Source organism: Cervus canadensis, chromosome 24 (genome assembly GCF_019320065.1).
Source record: "Cervus canadensis isolate Bull #8, Minnesota chromosome 24, ASM1932006v1, whole genome shotgun sequence".
Lineage (NCBI taxonomy): Eukaryota > Metazoa > Chordata > Mammalia > Artiodactyla > Cervidae > Cervus > Cervus canadensis.
The window spans coordinates 17,094,767-17,117,057 of NC_057409.1; the positions used below are offsets into that span (position 1 = coordinate 17,094,767).

The 22,291-nt window shown below is 44.3% G+C and overlaps 2 protein-coding genes across 15 annotated transcripts in view; one reads left to right on the forward strand and one right to left on the reverse strand.

Moving 5' to 3' along the window:
- Positions 1–7,474, reverse strand: part of SP140 (SP140 nuclear body protein) — a 90,370-nt gene extending 82,896 nt beyond the window's left edge. For 4 of the 9 annotated variants that reach the window (XM_043445331.1, XM_043445329.1, XM_043445330.1 and 1 more), the window contains exons 1-3: positions 7,394–7,474; positions 5,618–5,740; positions 959–1,111 (exon numbers count right to left, since the gene is read on the reverse strand). In XM_043445331.1, the coding sequence (XP_043301266.1) occupies positions 959–990 (32 nt within the window). In that variant the 5' untranslated portion in view covers positions 991–1,111; positions 5,618–5,740; positions 7,394–7,474. Of the gene's footprint in view, positions 1–958; positions 1,112–5,617; positions 5,741–7,327 lie in introns of all 9 variants that reach the window. The other 5 variants (XM_043445326.1, XM_043445325.1, XM_043445327.1 and 2 more) reach the window with 4 other exon arrangements.
- Positions 7,473–22,291, forward strand: part of SP110 (SP110 nuclear body protein) — a 53,151-nt gene continuing 38,332 nt past the window's right edge. For 5 of the 6 annotated variants that reach the window (XM_043445335.1, XM_043445332.1, XM_043445334.1 and 2 more), the window contains exons 1-6: positions 7,473–7,627; positions 11,023–11,170; positions 13,313–13,481; positions 16,759–17,028; positions 18,879–18,962; positions 21,537–21,614. In XM_043445335.1, coding sequence (XP_043301270.1) covers positions 11,033–11,170; positions 13,313–13,481; positions 16,759–17,028; positions 18,879–18,962; positions 21,537–21,614 — 739 coding nt within the window. In that variant the 5' untranslated portion in view covers positions 7,473–7,627; positions 11,023–11,032. The remainder of the gene's footprint in view (positions 7,628–11,022; positions 11,171–13,312; positions 13,482–16,758; positions 17,029–18,878; positions 18,963–21,536; positions 21,615–22,291) is intronic. The other variant, XM_043445336.1, reaches the window with a different exon arrangement.

Consider the following 22,291-nt stretch of genomic DNA (forward strand, 5'->3'; position numbering starts at 1 on the left):
AGCCTTTCTTTTCCTGCCTGGAAGCCAAAGGCTAGTTGGACTTCAAGCTCCACTGGCTCCTTCTCCCATCTCTCAGGAGCAAGTGGGAGCAGGGATGCAGAGTCAGCCTCCACGAGAAAGGGCGCTGGGCACTAAGGACCTGGCAGGCTGCACCACTGCAGGTAGAAATGCTGGGGCCCAGCTAGTGCCAGAAATATCCCCAGCTTGGCAGCCCAGGTTAGAGGAGTCATCATACACTTCTACATTGCTTAAATTATTTACTACAAAAAATGGATTGATGGTTGACAATAAGTCTCTTTTTCAAAGACAATTTCCCTTTCTCTAGCCAGATGTGTAACACATCCCAGAATAGAAAAAGACAGTCGCTGCCTCCCTGCCTGTTTGCATTCATTCATGTTGAACCCCAACTACTTTCAGTTCCTCCAAGCGAGTTCCTGAGATGACTCTCGGACTCAGGGCTCTGACAAAACTGGTACCCTCCCCGCCCCCTCCCCCCCCCGCCGACTACTACCCAGAAACTGCACAACGTTTTTACCAAGAGTTGGGCGATTGATTTGGATGTTAATTTTTCTAAAAAGATGCTTCCTGGACAGAATTGTCTTTGGAGGTAGGGATGGAGAAGGCATTGGGGGGAAATGAGAGGGTTCAGAGGTCACAAGGTATCCCCCAGCCTTGCCGCAAGTCCTCGAGGGACCAGGGAGTTCCAACAGGGCCCACCCAGCTCCATGGCGGTTACAGGAAATTAAGAAGGGGGCGTTGGTCAAGGTGTCCTTCAGTTTCCCCCACAGCTAATCCACCGACATTTTTGAAATCGCCCTCACTCATTAATTGATTGATTTGTCATCTCATTCTGTTTATACCTGCAAGCTGAGACTGGGCAGACAGAAATAACGAGTATGGATGCCAGGACATGCTCTCTCCTTAGGAGAGATGCAGGACACAGGAGGCCAGGACTAACCTGCAGTTAGAGGAGCTGCCTGCACTTGCCATCTTCTTCTTAGACCATGGAGCCAGCCCCAGATCACTCTTGCTTAGATTTTTACTTCCTCTGTCCTTTCCCGGAGCTGTGACAAGAAAGTCTGCCCATCTGTCAGCCCCTCAGGTACGGCACCTAAAGGGTAAAAGAAAAGTGAAACAGGTGAACGGGGTGTCAACACGCTGGTCTTTCCTCCTCCCAGTCTCAGGCCCCAGGGAGGAGGAGCAAAGCATCCAGAGCAGAGAGGGAACCCCTTGCTCCTACAAAGAAGAGAGGGCAGGAAAGCTCTTTGAACTCAAAAAAAATCAGACGTGTTTTGAGGTGAAGGGGCACAGTGCTGACCAGGAGGAAGAAACCACACTTGCTCCTGCCCCCTGCCAACGTGACTGTGAGAAGAAAAAAAAGGAAAGCCAGACATTTCAGATTCTCTCACAGGCCCATGGGCTGACCCTGCACAGTCGTGAGCCTGGAGTGGATGAAATCGGACCCAGTATTCAGATCCAGTATTCAGACCCAGGACTGGAGAGAACCAAAACGCTGGAGAAAATATTCTTCAAATTTCTGGAGAGCAGCCAGAGGCCAGAAAGACCTCTCCCAACTCCTGCAACCAGAAGGAAGAGCTAAGTTTGGACAGAGAAGACTGATGTGCAATTCTAAGTTTTCTTGAATCTATGGGCACTTTTCAAATGCAACCAGGAGTGCTTAGGAAAAAAACTGAGCTTCAACTAGTCTCTGTATTCTGGTGGTCTGTGGTTCCTATTTAATGTGGAGGTTTCACCCAGTGGGTGGGGTTGGACGATTGGCTTGTCAAGGTTTCCTGGTTAGGGAAGCTTGCGTCGATGTTCTGGTGCATGGAACTGGATTTCTTCTCTCTGGAGTGCGATGGAATGTCCAGTAATGAGTTTTGAGATGGGTCCATGTGTTAGGTGTGACTTTGGGCAGCCTGTATGTTGACGCTCAGGGTTATGTTCCTGCATTGCTGGAAAATTTTCGTGGTATGTCTTGCTCTGGAAACTTATTGGCTCTTGGGTGGTGGTTGGTCTCAGTGTAGGTATGGAGGCTTTTGGATGGTCTCTTATTACTTAATGTTCCACGTAGTCAGGAGTTTTCTGGTGTTCTCAGGTTTTGGGCTTAATTCTCCTGCCTCTGGATTTCAGTTTTATTCTTCCTGTAGTCTCAAGACTTCTCCAACTACACAGCACTGATAATAAAACTTCTAGGTTAATGGTGAAAAGATTCTCCCCCGTGAGGGACACCCAGAGAGGTTCACAGAGTTACATGAAAAAGAGGAGAGGGAGGAGGGAGATAGAGATGAGCAGGAGGAGAAAAGGGGGGACTCAAGAGGACAGAGACAGATCTACGCAGTTGTCTGTTCCCAGAGTGTTCTCCATAGCCCAGACACCCACAAAGATTCACAGAATTGGATTGGGAAGAGAAGGGGAAAGGAGGAAATAGAGGTGTTCTGAGGTAGAAAAGAGAGAGTCAAAAGTGGGAGAGAGTAATCAACACACTCCTGAGTGAAAACGGGTACTGAATATTGGATTCTTAAATGTCCAAAATTCTTATATCACAATACTGAAAAACAAAGATTAAAAATCTAGAGTAGAGGTTAGACTCTTAAAAATACAATATTAAAAACAAAAACACAAATTTTAGAAATATATATGAAGTTCAGTTTAAAAATAGGGCTTCTTTTTTTTTTTTTTTTTTTGCAAGGTTATAGTGAAATGAAAATGAAAATTAAGGAGTAATGGAGGAGTAATAGAGGACTTTAAAAGAAAATAAGAGGAAAAAATAAAACAGGAAAAAAAATTTTTTTTCCTAATTAAAAAAGTAGTAAAAATATATGAAAATGGAAATGAAAGTTAAGGAGTAATGGGGGAGTAATAGGGAATTTTAAAAGAAAATAAAAGAGAAAAATAAAAAAAGAAAAGAAGAGCAAATTTTTTTTTAATTAAAAAAAAAAGTAAAAATATATCTAGGAATTTCTCTGGAGCTTTTGTGGTCAGTGTGGGTTCGGTTCAGTTTCAGATAGCTCCTCCTTCCAGCTTACACTTCTCGATATCTATAGGCCCCTTTCGGTGTAGTCAGTGTTATCTACAGGGATTTTAATCTGTTGCACCGGTCCCTTCTGAAGCGGTTCCCTTTGTTTATTTGGCTTCTGTTTGCAGGTCTCTTCAGTGTCTAATTTCTGCCCTGACACAGGCGGGCAGAGGTAGTCTCTTGTTTAGGTTCGCTGGTTCAGTCCTGCTCCTTTCGAAAACATGGGCTGCCTTTCTGGGCACCTGATGTCTTCTGCTAGAGGTCAGAAGTTGTTTTGTGAAGTTTGCTCAGCGTTCAGATGTTCTTTCGATGAATTTGTAGGGGAGAAAGTGGTCTCCCCGTCCTATTCCTCCGCCATCTTGGCTCCTCCCTTCAACTAGTCTCTGAAATCTCAAAGTGACAGGCTTTTCTTTGGGTGGGGGAAGGATTTAGAACTAAGACTCCCTACATCTTAAAGGACAAAGTGATAGCGCTAGCAACAAGTGTGTTACATTTATGTTTGTACATCATTTTTTCATTTATACCCAGCTCTCATTTTGTAAAGGATTTGAAGCAACTTTGGAAAAGTTTGGTGGAGCTAGTGGTAAAGAACCCACCTGCCAATGCAGGAGACATAAGAGAAGCTGGTTCCATCCCTGGGTCTGAAAGATCCCCTAGAGGAAGGCATGGCAACCCACTCCAGGATTCTTGTCTGGAGAATCTCACAGAGGAGCCCAACAGGGTCTCAGAGAGTCAGACAGGACTGAAGCGACTTAACAGGCACTCAGGAAAAGCACACTATTAGCATAAAGTTGAAAGATAAAGGAACAGGGGCAAAGCACAGGTAAATAAATAAAACCAGAGGAATAGAAATCTAGGCAGGACAATGGGTCAAAGATAGAGGTGAATGAGAGTCAAGGTGTTTATAGAATCCAGGGTCTTGGTGAGAATCATGGGCCAAAGTAGGTGAGAACTGGGAAACTCCTAGTAGCGTTTCCGAAGTATGTTTCACCGAATCCCAGTGCTTCTGACTCACTATAGGAATGCTCAAAAATCTGCATAAACATGTTTTCCAAGTATAGGAGGCAGAAGATTTCTACCTCTCTACCCTCATCTGTTCTCTTTCCCCCAAAGAAGTGAACACGAATCTGGCTGGGCCAGATTCCAGGTGCCAGGACGTGATGAGCCCAGTAGATGAGCAGATCCCAATAGATGAGCAGAGCCCAGCAGAGCCCAGTAGATGAGCAGAGTCCATGTGTCTACCACGTGCTGACATACATGGGGCTGCCCACTTCTCTCTCTCCCTCACTTTGTGGGCAAAGAGGCTAGTAAGCTCTGCCTCTGGTGGGCATCACTGTCCTTGGTTTTTGAACTCCATTGGGCACAGTGGCCCCAACAAAGTCGGACACAGACTAGACCAGCTGGCATAAATATGCCACCTCTTTTGCTTATAAGCACAAGGTCTTTGGAGTTCCTCAGCTGATGGTAGTAAGATTAGGGCTTAGGGGGTTTTTCTGCCAAATTTACAAGAAAACTTTACTTGGCAATATTCTGCATTAGTCAGACAATGATAGGAACTTTAGCTTCTGTTTTCCCACTGTCTATTTTCATCTCTGTTCACTAGAGAATCAGTGTCTCTAGGATAAGATCAGGGATGTCTGGTGCAAGCCCACCAATGACCATCAGATGGTCCCTGGCTCATAATGGAGGGGTAGCGTTGTCTCCTTTTTCTTCCATATGACCTGGGATGAGGAGATTCTGACCTGCCTCCTTGCTCTATTCTCCCACCCAGACTTAGGTCAAGTAGGTGACAATCTCTGGAGCAGGTTAACACTTTCTTTCTACCTGAAAAAATGTCTCTCCACTTTGTTAAGTGTGCTAAGATCTGACATTTGGAATAGATGTGTGAATTGCAGAGTCCTGATCACAATCCAATGTTATTAGTTAATTTGCTATTAACTTACCAAAGTCTACTCATCTTTGAACACTATTGGTTTTATTATTTATTTATGTCTAATTAGGTCAGATAACCCATCTCAGATTGATGACATTTCTGTGAAGATCTGTTGCCCACAATTCACTCTCTGCTACCAGCTTTTTGGGCTTCCCAGGTCTCAGTGGTAAAGAATCTGACTGTCAAGCAGGAGACATGGGTTTGATCCCTGGGTCGGGAGGATCCCCTGGAGTAAGAAATGGCAACCCACTCCAGTATTCTTGCCTGGGAAACCCATGGACAGAGGAGCCTGGTGGACTACAGTCTATGGGTTCAAAAAAGAGTCAGACATGACTCGGCAACTCAAAAACAACAACCAACTTTTTAACCAGTTGGGATGTGGGGGTACAAATAATCAAAACTGACTCAGACTAACTCAGGCAGAAAATCAATTTCTTAGAAGTATATTGGGTAGCTCAAAGAGTTTATAAGAAGGCTGGAGGACTGGAACAAGAAAATAGGCAATCTAGGCAGTGAGATCCCAGGCCCAGATCATGTATGTGGCCACTGATTTGACAAATAGATTCTTTCCATACTGATTTAAAAGGGGGATCAGAAACTTTTTATTCTCACAGGACAGATAAGATCATTCATTCACAGTTTTTCTTAGAGTAACAGAAACTCACCTGTCCTTTGTCATAACACAGTCCAAAGATATCTGGATCACCTGGGCCTCTCAAAGAACATCACATAGGTTGATTATGTTGGTGACATGGTGGTGATCAGACAGGATGAGGTGGGCCACACACCTAAAGAGGAAAAAAATTACTAGCCCTTCAACAACAAGGATGAATCTCAAAAGCATTGTGATGAGCAAAAGAAGCCGGACATCCAAAAGTGCATACTGGGTGTTTCCATTTATGTAAAACTTTAATACAAGCAGAACAAATCTGTAGTCATAGAAAAAGTAGAACAGTGATTGCCTGATGCTGGGGTTGGAGAGGAGGCTATCTGCAAAGGGCACAGGGAACTTTCTGGGGTGATAGAATTGGTCTGTATCTTAATTGTGGTTGTAATTATATTTGTAAACACTCACCATATGCACACTTACAACAGATGCATTTTATGCTTCAATAAAATTGAGCTCTTGCCCGTGTAGGTTAATCTTGGTTTCAAGGATTCTTAGACCTTAGAACTGTATTTCCCTTTTTTTTTTTTTCCTGAGGGATAGGACACTGTATGTATCCTGGTAGGGGAACCCATGAACTGAATACATTTGGGCATCAGTGATTTCAGTTCAGTTCAATTCAGTAGCTCAGTTGTGTCAGACTCTTTGCGACCCCATGGACTGCAGCATGCCAGGCCTCCCTGTCCATCACCAACTCCCAGAGTTTTCTCAAACTCATGTCCATTGAGTCAGTGATGCCATCCAACCATCTTGTTCTCTGTCGTCCCCTTCTCCTCCCACCTTCAATCTTTCCCAGCATCAGGGTCTTTTCAAATGAGTCAGTTCTTCGCATCAGGTGACCAAAATATTGGAGTTTCAGCTTCAACATCAGTCCTTCCAATGAATATTCAGAGCTGATTTCCTTTAGGATGGACTGGCTGGATCTCCTTGCAGTCTAAGGGACTCTCAAGAGTCTTCTCCAACGCCATAATTCAAAAGTATCAGTTCTTCGGTGCTCAGCTTTCTTTATGGTCCAACTCTCACCTCCATACATGACTACTGGAAAAACCATAGCCTTGACTAGACGGACCTTTGTTGGCAAAGTGATGTCTCTGCTTTTTAATATGCTGTCTAGGTTGGTCATAACTTTTCCCCCAAGGAGTAAGCAGTGATTTAAAGAAAGTTAAACAGATTTCCACATTAAAGGATTTCTCACAGACCCTGCACAACATCACATATTAGAAATCTTTAATGGACTGTACAGAGGGGGCATTCCCTGCCTCCCTGGAGGGGTCTCCTAGCCCCGACTCTGCCCTAGATCCGGGTTCCACATGCTCCCAGCTCCCACCTGCCAGCCTATTCAAAGACACTTTTCTGCCTGGAGGTCTGCCTGCCACAGCATGATTTCAGTTTAGGTTCAGGTTTCCTTCGGTTTCAATTTTCTTGAGTAGTAACTTTATCCTGACAAAGTACAGGCATTTCTGAGCCACCTCACCTCTGCTTTGTTTTTTTCCCTTAAATTTGATGATCTCTAGCAAATTTATTTAGTTGTGTAACCATCACCATCACCACAACTCAGTTTAGGTACATTTTCATTACTCCAAAAAGTACAGAAGGAAGAGGAGTCCAGGGGAAACATAGAGGTGGGTAGGAAAGCAAACAGATGGCAGATTCCCAGTTCCTGGGGACCCTGGGGCTGACCCCTAGGCCTCCTCCCCTCTGTACCCACCTCTCAGGACGGTACCGATAAGCAGCAATCCCCCTCCGCAGCCCCCACAGGCCCTGGGAATCTCACCAGTTTCCGGAGGTAGAGGGAAGCTGCAGACTCCGAGGCAGCTCTGTAGGATCAGCCCAAGTACTTTCACTTTCCTTTCCTGGAAGCCAGGCCGACGTCATGTGTAGCAAAGCAGAGACTTCCTGTTTTGCCCACTGGTCTCTCTCTGCCCTTTTGCCAGTCTCCCAGGAGCTACCCCAGGCCAGCCTCTGGATCCGTAAGGGGGCACGAACAGGTAGCCATCTCAGCATCCAGGTGGGTTTTCATCTAGGCTGCTTTATTCACTTTGGGTGATTAGCTTTTACCATTTATGTCCTGGCAGCAGCTGCAGCTGCTGCGTGAAACTAAACAATTTCAACTGTGACTCTCTTTCTTTGTAAAACAGTATTTTCCAAAGAATCAGAGAGGGGACTGTGGGATTTAATAGGAGATGGTTAAAAAGAAGACAAATGACAAGGGGGAGCAAATGCAACTCAATTCTTTTTTCCCTAAATTCTAGTTTGTTTTTGTGGTTGGAACTTAAGTTTTGCTTTCTATCTTCATTGGCCATGAAGAGTGATCCTGCACTCTGGCCCCAGCTGGCAGCTCATTAATTATTCACTGTACAAGTGGCCAGAAGTAGCTGGGAATTAGTGGGAAAGGGAAACTCAGGAGAGGATATTTCATTTCTGCTCTAGTGTGTCCACTTTTCAATACTTTTTCTTGAAGCACATTCATGATTATTTTCTTGAAATAAATTCCCAGAAATGGAATTTAGGACTCGAGGGGGTATATATTTTAGGGTATTTGGTACTGGTTACTAAATTAATCTCCAGAATGTTGGGACCTGTTTGTATCTGGACTAGGAGTGTCTATGATTATTGCTATTATTTGTATCTTGACTAACTTGACAGGCAAATGTTACGAACTTGTCTTTGCTTACACTGCTCTGATTACTATCGGGTTACCATGTTTTTAATATATTTATTGTGCATTTGACTCGGTTGTCTGTGTATGTCTTTTGTTTTGTTTCTTCCCTTACTGGATGTTTGCCATTGCTCATTCGTTTTTAAGACCCTTTTACATAATGCGCACCTGAATACTCATCTATGAGATGCCTGCTGTATCTTGCACTAGTGAGAAATGGGACTTTGGTCAAATGAGTTCTGCTTGGCCACCAAACACTTTCAGTTCAGTTCAGTTCAGTCGCTCAGTCGTGTCCAACTATTTGCGACCCCATGAATCACAGCATGCCAGGCCTCCCGGTCCATCACCAACTCCCAGAGTTTTCTCAAACTCATGCCCATCGAGTCGGTGATGCCATCCAGCCATCTCATCCTCTGTCGTCCCCTTCTCCTCCTGCCCCCAATCCCTCCCAGTATCAGGGTCTTTTCCAATGAGTCAACTCTTCGCATGAGGTAGCCAAAATTTTGGAGTTTCAGCTTCAGCATCAGTCCTTCCAACAAACACCCAGGACTGATCTCCTTCAGGATGGACTGGTTGGATCTCCTTGCAGTCCAAGGGACTCTCAGTCTTCTCCAACACCACAGTTCAAAAGCATCAATTTTTCGGCCCTCAGCTTTCTTCACAGTCCAACTCTCACATCCATACATGACCACTGGAAAAACCATAGCCTTGACTAGACAGACCTTTGTTGGCAAAGTAATGTCTCTGCTTCTTAATATGCTATCTAGGATGGTCATAACTTTCCTTCCAAGGAGTAAGCGTCTTTTAATTTCATGACTGCAGTCACCATCTGCAGTGATTTTGGAGCCCTCAAAAAAATAAAGTCTGACACTGTTTCCACTGTCTCCCCATCTATTTCCCATGAGGTGATAGGACCGGATACCATGATCTTAGTTTTCTGAATGGTGAGCTTTAAGCCAACTTTTTCACTCTCCTCTTTCACTTTCATCAAGAGGCTTTTTAGTTCCTCTTCACTTTCTGCCATAAGGGTGGTGTCATCTGCATATCTGAGGTTATTGATATTTCTCCCGGCAATCTTAATTCCAGCTTGTGCTTCTTCCAGCCCAGAATTTCTCATGATGCTCTCTGCATATAAGTTAAACAAGCAGGGTGACAATATACAGCCTTGACATACTCCTTTTCCTATTTGGAAGCAGTCTGTTGTTCCATATCCAGTTTTAACTGTTGCTTCCTGACCTGCATACAGGTTTCTCAAGAGGCAGGTCAGGTGGTCTGGTATTCCCATCTCCTTCAGAATTTCCCCCAGTTTATTGTGATCCACACAGTCAAAGGCTTTGGCGTAGTCAATAAAGCAGAAATAGATGTTTTTCTGGAACTCTCTTGCTTTTTAGATGATCCAGCAGATATTGGCAATTTGATTTCTGATTCCTCTGCCTTTTCTAAAACCAGCTTGAACATCTGGAAGTTCTCGGTTCACGTATTGCTGAAGCCTGGGCATGGAGAATTTTGAGCATTACTTTACTAGCATGTGAGATGAGTGCAATTGTGCAGTAGTTTGAGCATTCTTTGGGATTGCCTTTCTTAGGGATTGGAATGAAAATGGACCTTTTCCAAATACTTTAGGCTAGTTATTTAACCTCCCTGTGCCTCAAGTGCGTCCTTGGCAATCACAACAGATGAAGAGTGAGGAATATGATGGATGTTCCGTTCTGAATGCTGTGGTATAATTAGTCATTCAGGGCCCCTTCCTCATCTCAGCAAGTGGTCATTCTGGTGCTTTCTGGCTCTGTGCTGATCTTTGCAATATCCTTCCCCTATGCAGATGGTGAACAGTTAGTTTCTTTCCCATTGGTTCTCTATCTTCTAGGATTTCTTCATGATTATCCCAATAGCATCTTCTCTTGTTTTCTGGTACTGTTGTGATGAATGTTTTTTGCAACATATATTTTTTTTTCTGTTAAACTTAACATATTTGGGAATGAGGAGAAAAAGACAGAGGTGCTCAATCTGCCACTGGGATTAAATACCTAGAAAATCATTGTGCATGCATACTCAATCATGTCCAACTCTGCGACCCCATGGACTACAACCCACCAGGCTCCTCTGTCCGTGGAATTTTTCAGGCAAGAATACTGGAATGGGTTGCCATTTCCTACTCCAGGGGATCTTCCCAACCCAAGGGATTGAACTTGAGTCTCCTGTGTCTCCTTAATTACAGTTCAATTTTCTCTTCGATACAAAGTTGGAAAAAAAGATCCGCGTTCATTTTGTTTTTTTTAAAAATCTCTAGGTGATTGAATTTTTTGTTACTGCTTCCCTTTTCTCAACAATTTTTCAAGAATATCAAAGGTGCATTTTCTTCCTATTGTAACTTATTGATATTTCTGCACAACCTATAAATGGTCAACTATTATGATGTCCCACGGGCATGGGAAAAGCCATGTCTGTTCTGAGATGTGAAATGGACACAGGAAGCACTTGGTACATAGTGGCCCTGTTTATTACCAGCTGCCCCTTCAGGATTCCTGCGTCACATTGTGGGTCACTTTGCCCTCTGTGTTGCTGAGCATAGTCACTGCTTCCTATGCCCATGAGTCTTTTCATCAGAGGTGGCTTTGTGGACCACTAAGGGATGCCTTTGGGAACCAGAATGCTTGTCTCCAGATGTCTGTGCAGCACAGAGAATGGCTCCCCTAACTCTGCAAAATCTTTGCTTCTCCTTTCTTCTTGTGCCTCTTCCGTAGGAGAGCCACCATGACCAGGGCCTTAAAAGAGGCTCTTCTTCAGCACTTCATACATCAGAAGCTGGAGATCGCTTATGCCATCAACAAGCCATTTCCCTTTTTTGAAGGCCTCCGAGACAACTTCTTCATCACTGAGAGACTGTACAGGGTGAGTCACTTGGTGCTTTGCCATGGCAACCCACCCCCACCAAGAATGCCCAACTGTTGAGGTCTCAAACCACAACACTCCAGAGCTTCTAGAATTTGGAAGTTCCAGACTAAAATGGTCATTACCAAGGAAAGAAGGTGTCCAAGGTAGGTGACTTCAAACTAGATGGCTTAAAACAAAGAAATATGTTCTCTCATAGTTCTGAGGTCCAGAAGTCCAAAATCAAGGTGTTGGCAGAGTTGGCTCCTTCTCAAGACTCAGGGACAATCCATTTCCTGAATTCCTCTGTCTTCTACTACTTCCAGCAACCCGTGGTGAACCTGGTTTATAGAAACTTCACTTCACACGTTCTTTCCATCTCTACACTGCCTTCTCAACTGTACCTTTTCCCTTTTTCTTCTGTTACAAGGACACTTTGTCACTGTGATTTAGGGCCTACCATAATCCAGGATGGTCTCATTTTAAGATTCTCACCTTAATTTTACCTGTAAGACCCTTTTTCCAAACACAGTCTCATTCACAGATTTCAAGCAGACATATCTTTGGATAGAAGGAGGCACCATTCAATCCATAAGAGTTTGTCACTCAAAGCCCATCCTGGTGTGGGAGATATGATTATGTGGACAAAGTGAGATTCTTTTCCTATAATTTAGGTTACTTAAAGCATTTATTGAGCCCTAAGAATCTGAGCCCCAGAAAAGTGCTAGCAGTGGTAGGACAATCTTCCCCCAGTCTTGGCCCAGTTGGATCCAACCCCTTTTCAGATCATGGTCAGGGTGTCACTGATAGCTTACAGTGAACGATGTCAGATTTGTGATCTCCAAAGAAGATTTAGCTTCAGGATCAGGATCCCTCAAGAGCTTTTGTGTAGCAGTTTTATTAAAGTGAAAAAGGACAAAGAAAGCTTCTGACACAGACATCAGAAGGGGGACAAAGAGTGCCCATCCACTACTCTTATCAAGGCCTTATATACTTTTACCAGACCCACTCCTACAACATATATCTTAATTTAACAAGATTAAAACAGTGGAAAAGTCTTACCAGACCCACTCCCACAACATACAGTCTTAAGATAACAAGATAAGTCAGAAGGTTCCTTTTTAAGAAGAAGAAACATGTCCTCAATGCAAGATGCGTTGTTGTTATATAATCCTTAGTACAGATTTCAAGATGAGTTTTGTTGTGTAATCATTAGCTCTGAACTTAAAGAAAATAACATCTTATGTGACTAAGACAAAGCAATGTAGAAAAAAGCATTTGTCCTTTTCTCCTCTTTGAGATCCCCAGACCCCTTTCTCCTTCTCAAGGGCCCCAGACCCCTTCCTCCTTGAGGGCCCTGGACTCCTTATGAATCTACCTCAGAATTAACTCTCTCATCACTCCTCAGAGACGCATCCTTAGCCTATTCATCTAATTAAGTCCCCCTTAGTATTCTTCCTCATAGCAAATTACACTTTCCTTCATAACACTGCTTTTGATAGGAACTGGGTATTTATTTGTGTTTATTATTTAACGCCTATCATTTCAACCCACTAGCGCCCTTCCTCCCACACGGTAGCACCATGTTGGTCTTATCTGTTGCTAGATACCCAAACCCAGTCATTGCTCACCAAACCAAGTCATTGCTCAACAAGTATTTTTCAGGAATTCTCTCCTGCCATGTTTCTCCTCTTGGTCAACCTCTCAGGAGGATTTCTTGGATTTCCCATTTAGGGCATTTCAAGTTCATGAGAGAAGGAAAGAGAGAGCAGAGCCACTTGTGACCAATTCGTAGATCCACAGCTAAAGAGTCCTGGCCAGAGTCTTGGAGAATTAGACAAGAGCAGTCTTTATTTCCACTTTTCTTCCTTAACATTTCTCTCTTTTCTCAAATGTACCTCAAATAAGGTTCACAAGAGAAACTTATTTTCCAGGATGCTAAACTCCTGTGACTAACCACTCAAATATCAATATATATGAAGCTCCAAAAATAAACATGTGGAAATGTGGTTTCTCTGTGTTAGAGGATTTGGCTACACAGTTTGCATTAAATTCCTTAAGAGCAAAAATCGCTTTCTTACAGCTTGGAAAACCACAAATGTGTGATAAATCTCCATTCCATTTTATACTCATGTATGATAATCCTTTATTCTGCTTTTTAAGGAATCTATGGAAGCCTGGAAAAATCTGGTCCCTTTATCCAGAGTCGTGTACAACATTCTTACCCAACAGGAGAAGACATTTAGTCTGTCATTTCTGAAGATACTGTTCAGCCAAATCAACCTGAAGGAATATCCCAACCTGATAACGACTCTCAATAGCTTCACAAGAGGTATAAGGCTCTTTTTAAAAAATTTTTATTTATTTATTTATTATTATTTGGCTGTGCTGAGTCTTCATTGCCTTGAGCCGGCTTTTTCTGGTTGCAGTGAGCAGGGCCTAGACTTTGTTGCAGTGCTTGAGTTTCTCAATACAGTGGCTTCTCTTCTAGAGGATTACAGGCTCAGTAGTTGTGGCACATGGGCTTAGCTGCTCTGTGGCATGTGGGATCTTCCCGGATCAGGGATCAAACTCATGTTCCCTGCATTGACAGGTGGATTCTTGACCAAGTCCAAGGCTTCATGAATACCTTTGGGCTTTAGGAACATGATAGAAGTTGCTATGCTAAAAGTTCAAACTGGTTTTCTGCCTTGAGGAATATGCACTTTAACTCCCCACTTTCTCTTTGGGAAGAGATGGACCATTCTCTCTCAGGAGTGTGCCAGGAAAACAGCCCCTGGCTCTGGGTCTCTAAGGTGAATTTCTAGATGACACAACCATTTCTGTCTTACATGTTCTATGGGGTGGGAGGGTGGGGGGGAGGTGACTGTACAATTCAGCATACTGGGCAGTCTCCAGGGAAGGGAACACATAAAGTGACAGAAGAGACCTAGCCTGACAGAAGGAGAGCCAGAGAGGAAGAAAAATGGATATGGATGGATAATAATAAGTATCTTTTTCTTTGTTGAGGTATAGTTGATTCACAATGTTATATGTTAGTCTTACATATACAGCAGATTGATTCAGTTACATATTTATATTCCTTTTCAGATTTTTTTTCCAATATAGGTTTTACAAGATATTGAATATAGTTCACTGTGCTATATAGTAGGTCCTTGTTGCTGGTTTTTTTTTGTTTTTTCTGAGTGCTTACTGTGTGACAGACATTATCTCAGGCACTTTGTATGGTTATCTTATGTCATCATTAAAACAATCCTTCGAAGTCATTCTTGTCCCCATGTGACATATAAGGAAATTAAGGCTCAGAATAACTTTTCCAAAGTTACTTGTCTGCTAAGTGTAGAGCCAGGAATCCTACTTGGACCTCCTAATACTAGGATCCAAGATTTTGGTTACTATTTTTTTAATTTAAGATTTATTTTTGATGTGGACCATTTTCAAAGTCTTTATTGAATTTGTTACAATATTGCTTCTGCTTTATGTTTTGGTTTTTTTAGCCATGAGGCATGTGGGATGGATCTTAGCTCCCTGACCAGGGATGGTACCCACACCCCCAGCATTAGAAAGTGAATGAAGTCTTAACCTCTGAACTGCCAGGGATGTTCTTTAATCACTATTCTAAACAATCTGCTAGAGGGCAGATTATAAAGCTAAATGAGGTAAGAAAATTAGCTGAAGAAGAAGGGAGAATGAATTGTGGACACAGAGATAAAAACAGAGAGTATGAGTAAGAAGCAGAGAATGAAGTTCCCTGAGAAAGAGAAAAACTGAATAAAAAAAGTGGTATTAAAAGAGCAATGACATTGCTGGGAAGAAAGAAGGAAGAGTAAGAGAAGCAGGCAGTTAAATCACTTAGTTTAGTTAAAGTATATGGTTCATTTATCTGAGAACCACAAGGAAAAGATCACACTGAATGGTATCATTCTTACTACTGGAGTCACCACTGTTGACAGCTCTTCATCTGCTCTTTGACACATTACCATCAAGAGGCTCCTCCTCAAAGGGAGAAATGATTCCTTGAGCTACAGGGGCAGCAGAAGAGACGAGACCTCCCCCAGGCTGGCACAGCTGCACGTGGGCCTGAGATCGCAGCCGTATCAGGGCAGTTCTGGGAGAAACAAGTTCTCAAAGGCCAGGTTAAGTAAGTCTAAGAGTCAAAGGGATGCACACACTGAATATACTCCTAACCCACCCCCCACCCCCAGCCTGACTGAGCTCTAGCATCTTTCTGGATCCAACTCTGTGATTTTGTTCTAGGATCCTCTCCCAAATCTGGCCTTACTTTCCTTTTTTTGTTTACTGATTGAGACAGAATGGAGAAGAATCATAAAAGAAACCCAGCCCTGGACACGCGGGGGAGCAGCAGGCAGAGCCCAGGCCCTGGGGTTGTGGGATGGGAGGGAAGTTCAGTGTGGCCAGAGCATAGGGTACAAGGCAAGGAGGCATGGAAACTGAGTCTGCAGAAATGAGCAGAAACTAGAACATAGAGGTGCTAGTACACTGGGCTGGTAAAGAATGCACCTGCATTGCAGGAGACCCCAGTTTGATCCCTAGTCGGGAAGTTCCCCTGGAGGAGGGCATGGCACCCACTCCAGTATTCTTGCCTGGAGAAACCCATGGACATAGGAACCTGGTGGGCTACAGTTTCATGGGGTTGCAAAGAGTTGGACACAACTGAGCGACTTTCATAAAAATAAAAACATACAGTGTGCAAAGGAATTGTTGTTTTTGTTGTTTAGTTGCTAAGTTGTGTCCGACTCTTTCGTGATCCCGTGGACTGTGGTCCACCAAGCTCCTCTGTCCATGGGATTTTCCAGGCAAGAACACTGCAATGGGTTGCCATTTTCTTCTCCAGGGGATCTTCCTGACCCAGGGATCGAACCCACATCTCCTGCACTGGCAAGTGGATTATTTTACCACTGAACCACCAGGGAAGCATGAAAAAATTTATATTTTCTCTCATTTGCTCCAGAGAGGTGTGAGATGTTTATTGCTTAAAACAAGGACAACATTTAAAACTATAGCATTGTACATAATTGTCTAAATTCTAAAGCCACAACTAGAGAGAAACTGAAGAAAATTAAATCCCTGGGTACAAAACCAATCTCAACTTCATGGGTGAAAAACACTCTGGTGTCACATCAGAGGTTAGCAGCTATTGATATTGCGCTATATGGCCACATCAAAGAAAGAAAATCTACCGGGTCCACAAATGGATGATGGATTCATTCTACACATCTGTGAGAGAGTGAATACCTCCATGACTTTGTCCTACTGAATATGAAGTTTAAAGAAATCTCTTCTCAGTTTGGGATGGACATGTACACACTGCTGTATTTAAATAGATAACCAACAAGGACCTCCTGTATAGCACAGGGAACTCTGGTCAATGTTATGTCCTCCTGGAGGGGAGTGGGGTTTGGGGGAGAATGGATACAGGTATCTGTGTGGTTGAGTCCCTTCACTGTTCATCTGAAATTATCACAACATTGTTAATGTTAATCAGCTATACTTCAATACAAAATATAAAGTTGAAAAAAAAAAAAGAAAGAAATCTCTTCCCCAAACAATTCCGACATACTTATGTGCGGTCCTTTGCCCAATCCCAGTTGTCACTTCCCATGGAGGCTGGAGCAGAATCACAACCATCCCTCTTGAAGCCGCAGCCAACCCAGCAGGAAGGAGCTCCTCGAGGACCCTGCCCCTGCCGCGTCTTCCCTGCCGACAACCCCTACGGAGCCTCCCGCCCTATGTACCCAGTGTCAGCGAGCCCAGAGCACCGGCCCAGCACAGCTCTGAGGTCCTCTGTGAGCTGCCCAGCCCTACCAGCCCCACCATGGCTCTCCAGGGAACCATCCAGGAAGGAAGACTCAGTCCAGGTGAGACACAGACTCCATCCAATACCGGAGCCTCCCCAGCCTAGGGTGCCTGTGGCCCTGGAACCCCAGGGTCCCGTCTCTTTGTTGACCTGCTTCTTCCCGAGCTCCCATTACCATACACAGCTCTTTCCAAGAGGGACTGTGGGCGCTGCCAGGAGCCTGGGTAAGGCCTGGAGCCCAGAACACCTGCTTCCCACCCCTAGAACAGCCTAAGCCTCTGCTCTTTGGCTCTTGTATTCTGCTGGCTCCTGGCATTTTAACCGTTCACTCCTCTCCCTGACATCCTGTCCCTGTAGCCTACGATGGTTTTCTTCTGGCTTCCCTGGTGGCTCAGACCGGAAAGAACCTGCCTGCAATGCAGGAGACCCAGGTTGAATCTCTGGGTCAGGAAGATTGCCTGGAGAAGGAAATGGCAGCCCACTCCAGTATTCTTGCCTGAAGAATTCCATGGAGAGAGGAGCCTGGCGGACTATAGTCCACGGGGTCGCAGAGTTGGACATGACTGAGCGATTAACGCTCACACACATAAATGACCAACGACAACACCCCAAATAAGTGATGAATATTCATAAAGGATGCCCGCACTCCCCTGTCCCTGTTCAGAGCAATGTTGCTTGGAGCTGACTCGCCCGGCTTAAGGTGGCTGTGAAGGAAGAACACTTGCCTGTAAGTCAAGAGGGCTGTGGCAGGAACCCCAGTAAAAAGAACTGGTGTGACAAGGAAAAAGAAGCAGTGGTCCATGCTCTTAACCTCTTGTCAGGGATGCTGTCACAGCCATTTGACGCTGTGATGTCCAAGAGCCCTGCCCACCCAGCACTCAGGACACACTGCTCTGAATTGTCAAGTAACTTGGGCAACAAGCGGCCTTAACGCTTTACAGATTGTTCACCCTCTGATTATAGGGACATCCGTTTAAGCCAGATTCATTTTCATATAGCTTGGATTCTACGAGGAATGTTACTGAAATTGTTAGGAAAAATGACCAAATGTTTAAAGGTTGCTGGGCCTGATTTCACTTCTACAGTTATGTCATTTATCTCCCCCAACCATCAGGATAAAGCACTTTGACTATGTAAAATGTAACTGTGGAATATTATTGGCCACTGTTAAAAATGGTATCATGAATTCTGAGCTCTCCAATACTGGGAATAAAGGGTCCTATTTGGTCCAAATGTTTTCTCCACTCATCTAAAATTACCATCCAAATAAGGTTAACATAGGGGCTTCCCAGGTATCACAGTGCTAAAGAATCTGCCTGCCAATGCAGGAGCTGCAGGAGACGTGGGTTCAATCCCTGGGTCAGGAAGAACCCCTGGAGAAGGAAATGGCAACTCACTCCAGTATTCTTACCTGGAGAATTCCATGGACAGAAGAGCCTAGTGTCTACAGTCCATGGAGTCAAAAAAGTCAGACACAACTGAGCATGCTTGCGTGTACACAAGGTTAACATAATCACGACGCCAATAACAAGAGTCCATCTTCTAGATTTAAAACAAAATAAGTGCTATTTTTACATTGATAAGAGACTAACTGAAAGGAAATGATTGGGGAATTACCTGGCAGTACGGTGATTAAGACTCAGTGCTTTCATTGTCATGGGCCTGGATTTGATCCCTGGCTGGGGAACTGAGATCTCTCAAGCCATGAAGCATGGCCAGTAGGTGAGGGAGGGGGAGAAAGAAAGAAAGGAAATGATAGTTCTCCCTCCCTGCCTACCCCACCCTCGAGGAGCCTTGGTATTCAGCTGGCCCATCATTTTTACCTGCTAGAATAGATTGTTCTTGTTCCTCCCACCCTGGTTCCTGCTGGCGGGTCCTGCTATCTGAAATTTCTTTTCTTCCTCTGCTCAGTGTCCAGTGACAACCTGATCCCTCAAATAAAAGATAAAGAAGACACTCAAGAGATGCCCTGCACTTCCTCAGACTCTGTGCCAGGTAATCTAGATTTGGACTACTCAGCCTCACCTTGGGGCTTCACTAATGGTTCAGACAGTAAAGAGTCTGCCTGCAATGCAGGAGATCCAAGTTCCCTGGGTCAGGAAGATCCCTGGAAAAGGGAATGGCAACCCACTCCAATATTCTTGTCTGGACAATCCCATGAACAGAGGAGCCTGATGGGTCCATCGGGTCACAAAGAGTAGGATATGACTGAGCGACTAACACATACACACACACACACATATGCAGGCTCACCTTAAGTTTTGTGTCTACCATGAGGAGAAGCCATTCGGAACACCCAGGCCCAGGTCTCTTCTCTCCACTCTCCATCTTGGTCCAGCTTTCCCACTGCTGCTCACTCCCTGCCCTCAGGAGCTTGAACAGACAGGAAACCAGAGCTCTTGAAAGAAGACAGAGTCCCGGGGCGGGGATGGACGGTGGGGTGAGGGAGATGGGTCTGGGAAAGGTGGATGGAGAAGGGACACTGAGGGTGAGGGACAGATACCCCACTAGTACTGACCTGACTGAAGCCGAATCCAGCCTCTGTACCCTGACACTGAATTACTGATATATCTCAGAGACAGAGTTTTGGATGAAGTAGAAAAGAACAGCTGTATTGCTTTGCCAGGCAAAAGGGACCACAGCAGGTTAATGTTCTCAAAACTGTGTGTCCCAGTTTGGACAGAGAAAGTGAGAAGTTTTATATTTGTGGTTCAGAGAGGGATGTTCTTCTGATTGGTTGGTGGTGAGGTAATTGGGAGACAGCATGATCAACCTCTTGTTTCTGCCATTCGGGGGTCTCTGTGCTTACGGGCAGCAAACTGTTCATTTCTCCCACCTGGTGAGGGTTTCAGTATCTGCAAAACAGGTCACAATATTGCCCTGTATATCCCTTGAGGGGGAGCCCAGGCTGTACTATTGTTCCTTTCTCCCTTATCTCCACACTCCCCTCCCTTCCCTAATTAGCATCCAACATGCTGGTTGGAATTTAGGGGAGGCCTTGGAGGTCAGATGAAGCCTATTTCCTGTATTTAAGAAGTGGGGGACAGAGAAAAGCTTTTGTGCCCAGGAGCCCCTCAGGGTCCTGCACAGTATCAAGACCCGGACTCCAAACACCACTAAGGAGTCTGCAAACAGAGAACATTCCTCTGCCAGGTGATGTGTGAATCCCAGTGGGGAAGGACTATTTGGCTCAGCAACTCCCAGAGGCCACTTGAGTAGGTAAAACTCCAAACTGCTGCATCAAAATGCAAAACAAAAGCAATTATTCTCCAATTTAAAATAAATTTTTTTAAAAAATGGAATTCCTCAGTGGTCCACTGGTTAAGACTCTACCTTCCAACGCAGGCAGTGAGAGTTCAGTCCCTGGTTGGAAATTAAGATCCCACAGGTATCGAGGGGTAGCCAATAAATATATAAAGACACCATCCTTCTGCCACCACGGCAAGTTTCAACTTTTGTGACTTTTTTCCTCCCCTGCAATTTACTCTTTAAATTGGGTCATTTACCCTTTATATTTACACAGGTTGGGTTTTGCAAATTGCATTCCATGATGTTGTGTAACGTGTCCATCCAAACTGCTCAACTCTCTGAATTGCTTCTGGAAAAATAAACTTCCCCGTATCAGCTATTTTGGTTATCCTGAGCTATAGCTTGAACAGTAAAGGAAAACCAGACAAAAAAGAATGCAAAACAAACAAAAATACTGTGTGACCCTAACTCTAAATCAGTGCCCCAGACATGGATGGTCCTCCTTTCCAGCCCCCACATTGACTGTGGGAACTTTCATTTTCAAACTGTATCACTTTTTTACATCATTTGGATTTTTAAGGTATTTAAATAATTTGAAATGCAACAAATCATTTTTAAAGTCTGAGGACTGCTGGCTAGCTGCCTCAGTTAGCTATTCCTCTGCAGGCTGGAACTTGACACAGATCTCATAGCACTATGTTAGCAAGAAAGTGACTGCCATTTGTGAGATGGGCCCTTATTTGATATGGCTTCAGGTCTTTCTGTCTTTCTTAGGGCAGCAAAAACTAGCAGAACTTTTGGTATTCTTGCGGCTAACAAATGCTGGCAAGCATAAGCTGACTCCTGCTTTCCCGACAACAGATAGATGGAAGTATATAAGGCACTTAGTCTTCTTCACTATTTCTCAAGATGAATAATCACAGATACAGTGGCTTAAAAATATCCCATCACAGATATCTAAGCAATAGTATGTACCTTTCATATGGCAAAGGCATTCACCCTCTTTGTGGCCCTCAGAATTCAAGATTACCATGCACACTGGCTGCTGAGTCTTTTTTCTTCTTCTTCCATTGGGAAAGGGGAATCTCTCTAAAGAACTCCAACTGAGTCCTCTGTGGGAAGTTGTTCCCGGTTCACTGTGATAATCACACAGGGAGCAGTAACCACAAGTTGATCAAACCCAGGCCAAGTCGGGGAACCTGGTGAATCCCCAGACCTGTACTAGGGGTGCTCTCCACTCTCTGCTTCTCCCACCAGAATCCCTCAGCACTTTCTTATCAGCCTGCTCTGAGTTCTAAAATGAATTGTGCTTTTTGTCAGTGAGAAGAGATGATGTCCCTGAACCAAGCGACTCAAAGGAGCTCCAGGAGGCATCCAGGACACTTCCCAGCAAGAAAGGTAAGGATTGCCTTTGGGGCTGCATCTTGTCATGAGCACCCACTAGGTGACTGTAGGCATCATGCCCAACACAGTTTGTTTCCCATTCACTGCATCTTCCTCTAAGGCCTTCATGAAAATTATATGGAAATGAGAAGGCATTTGGGGCCATTGAAATACACACCCATTGGAATTGTTTGTTCTGAAATCATCTAGGTCTCCTACATACACAGCTTCTTATAGGGCTAGTTACACTTCCCTCTTTAATGGAAAGTCCCCAGTAGGACACTGCTTCCTCTTAAGACAACACTGAATATTCTCTGCTACCCTCTCCTCACGTAGGAAGGTAGGTTGAATGCCACCCCTGGTTGCCCACTGCCCCACCCAGCCCCTTGCTCCCCATCCTCTCTTTTGAGGCTTAACCATCAAGTAAAGGGCTCACTCCCTTTTCATCACTGTCATACGTTGACTTCTCCACCACTCCCTGAAGGACCTCAAGGCTGACTTAGAATCTTTCTATCACTTCTAGTCCTGCTATCCTCCTGGACACCTGCAAGGTCCATGTGAGTTACAGACCCATCCAAGACCCTGACCTCTCAAATCCTTCAACTCCTTATTTCCAATGACTTTTCCCCCAAACCTGTTCTTGGCCTCCCAAACCCAAAGGGCCTTTTCATCATTTAAATCTGGCTCAAAAA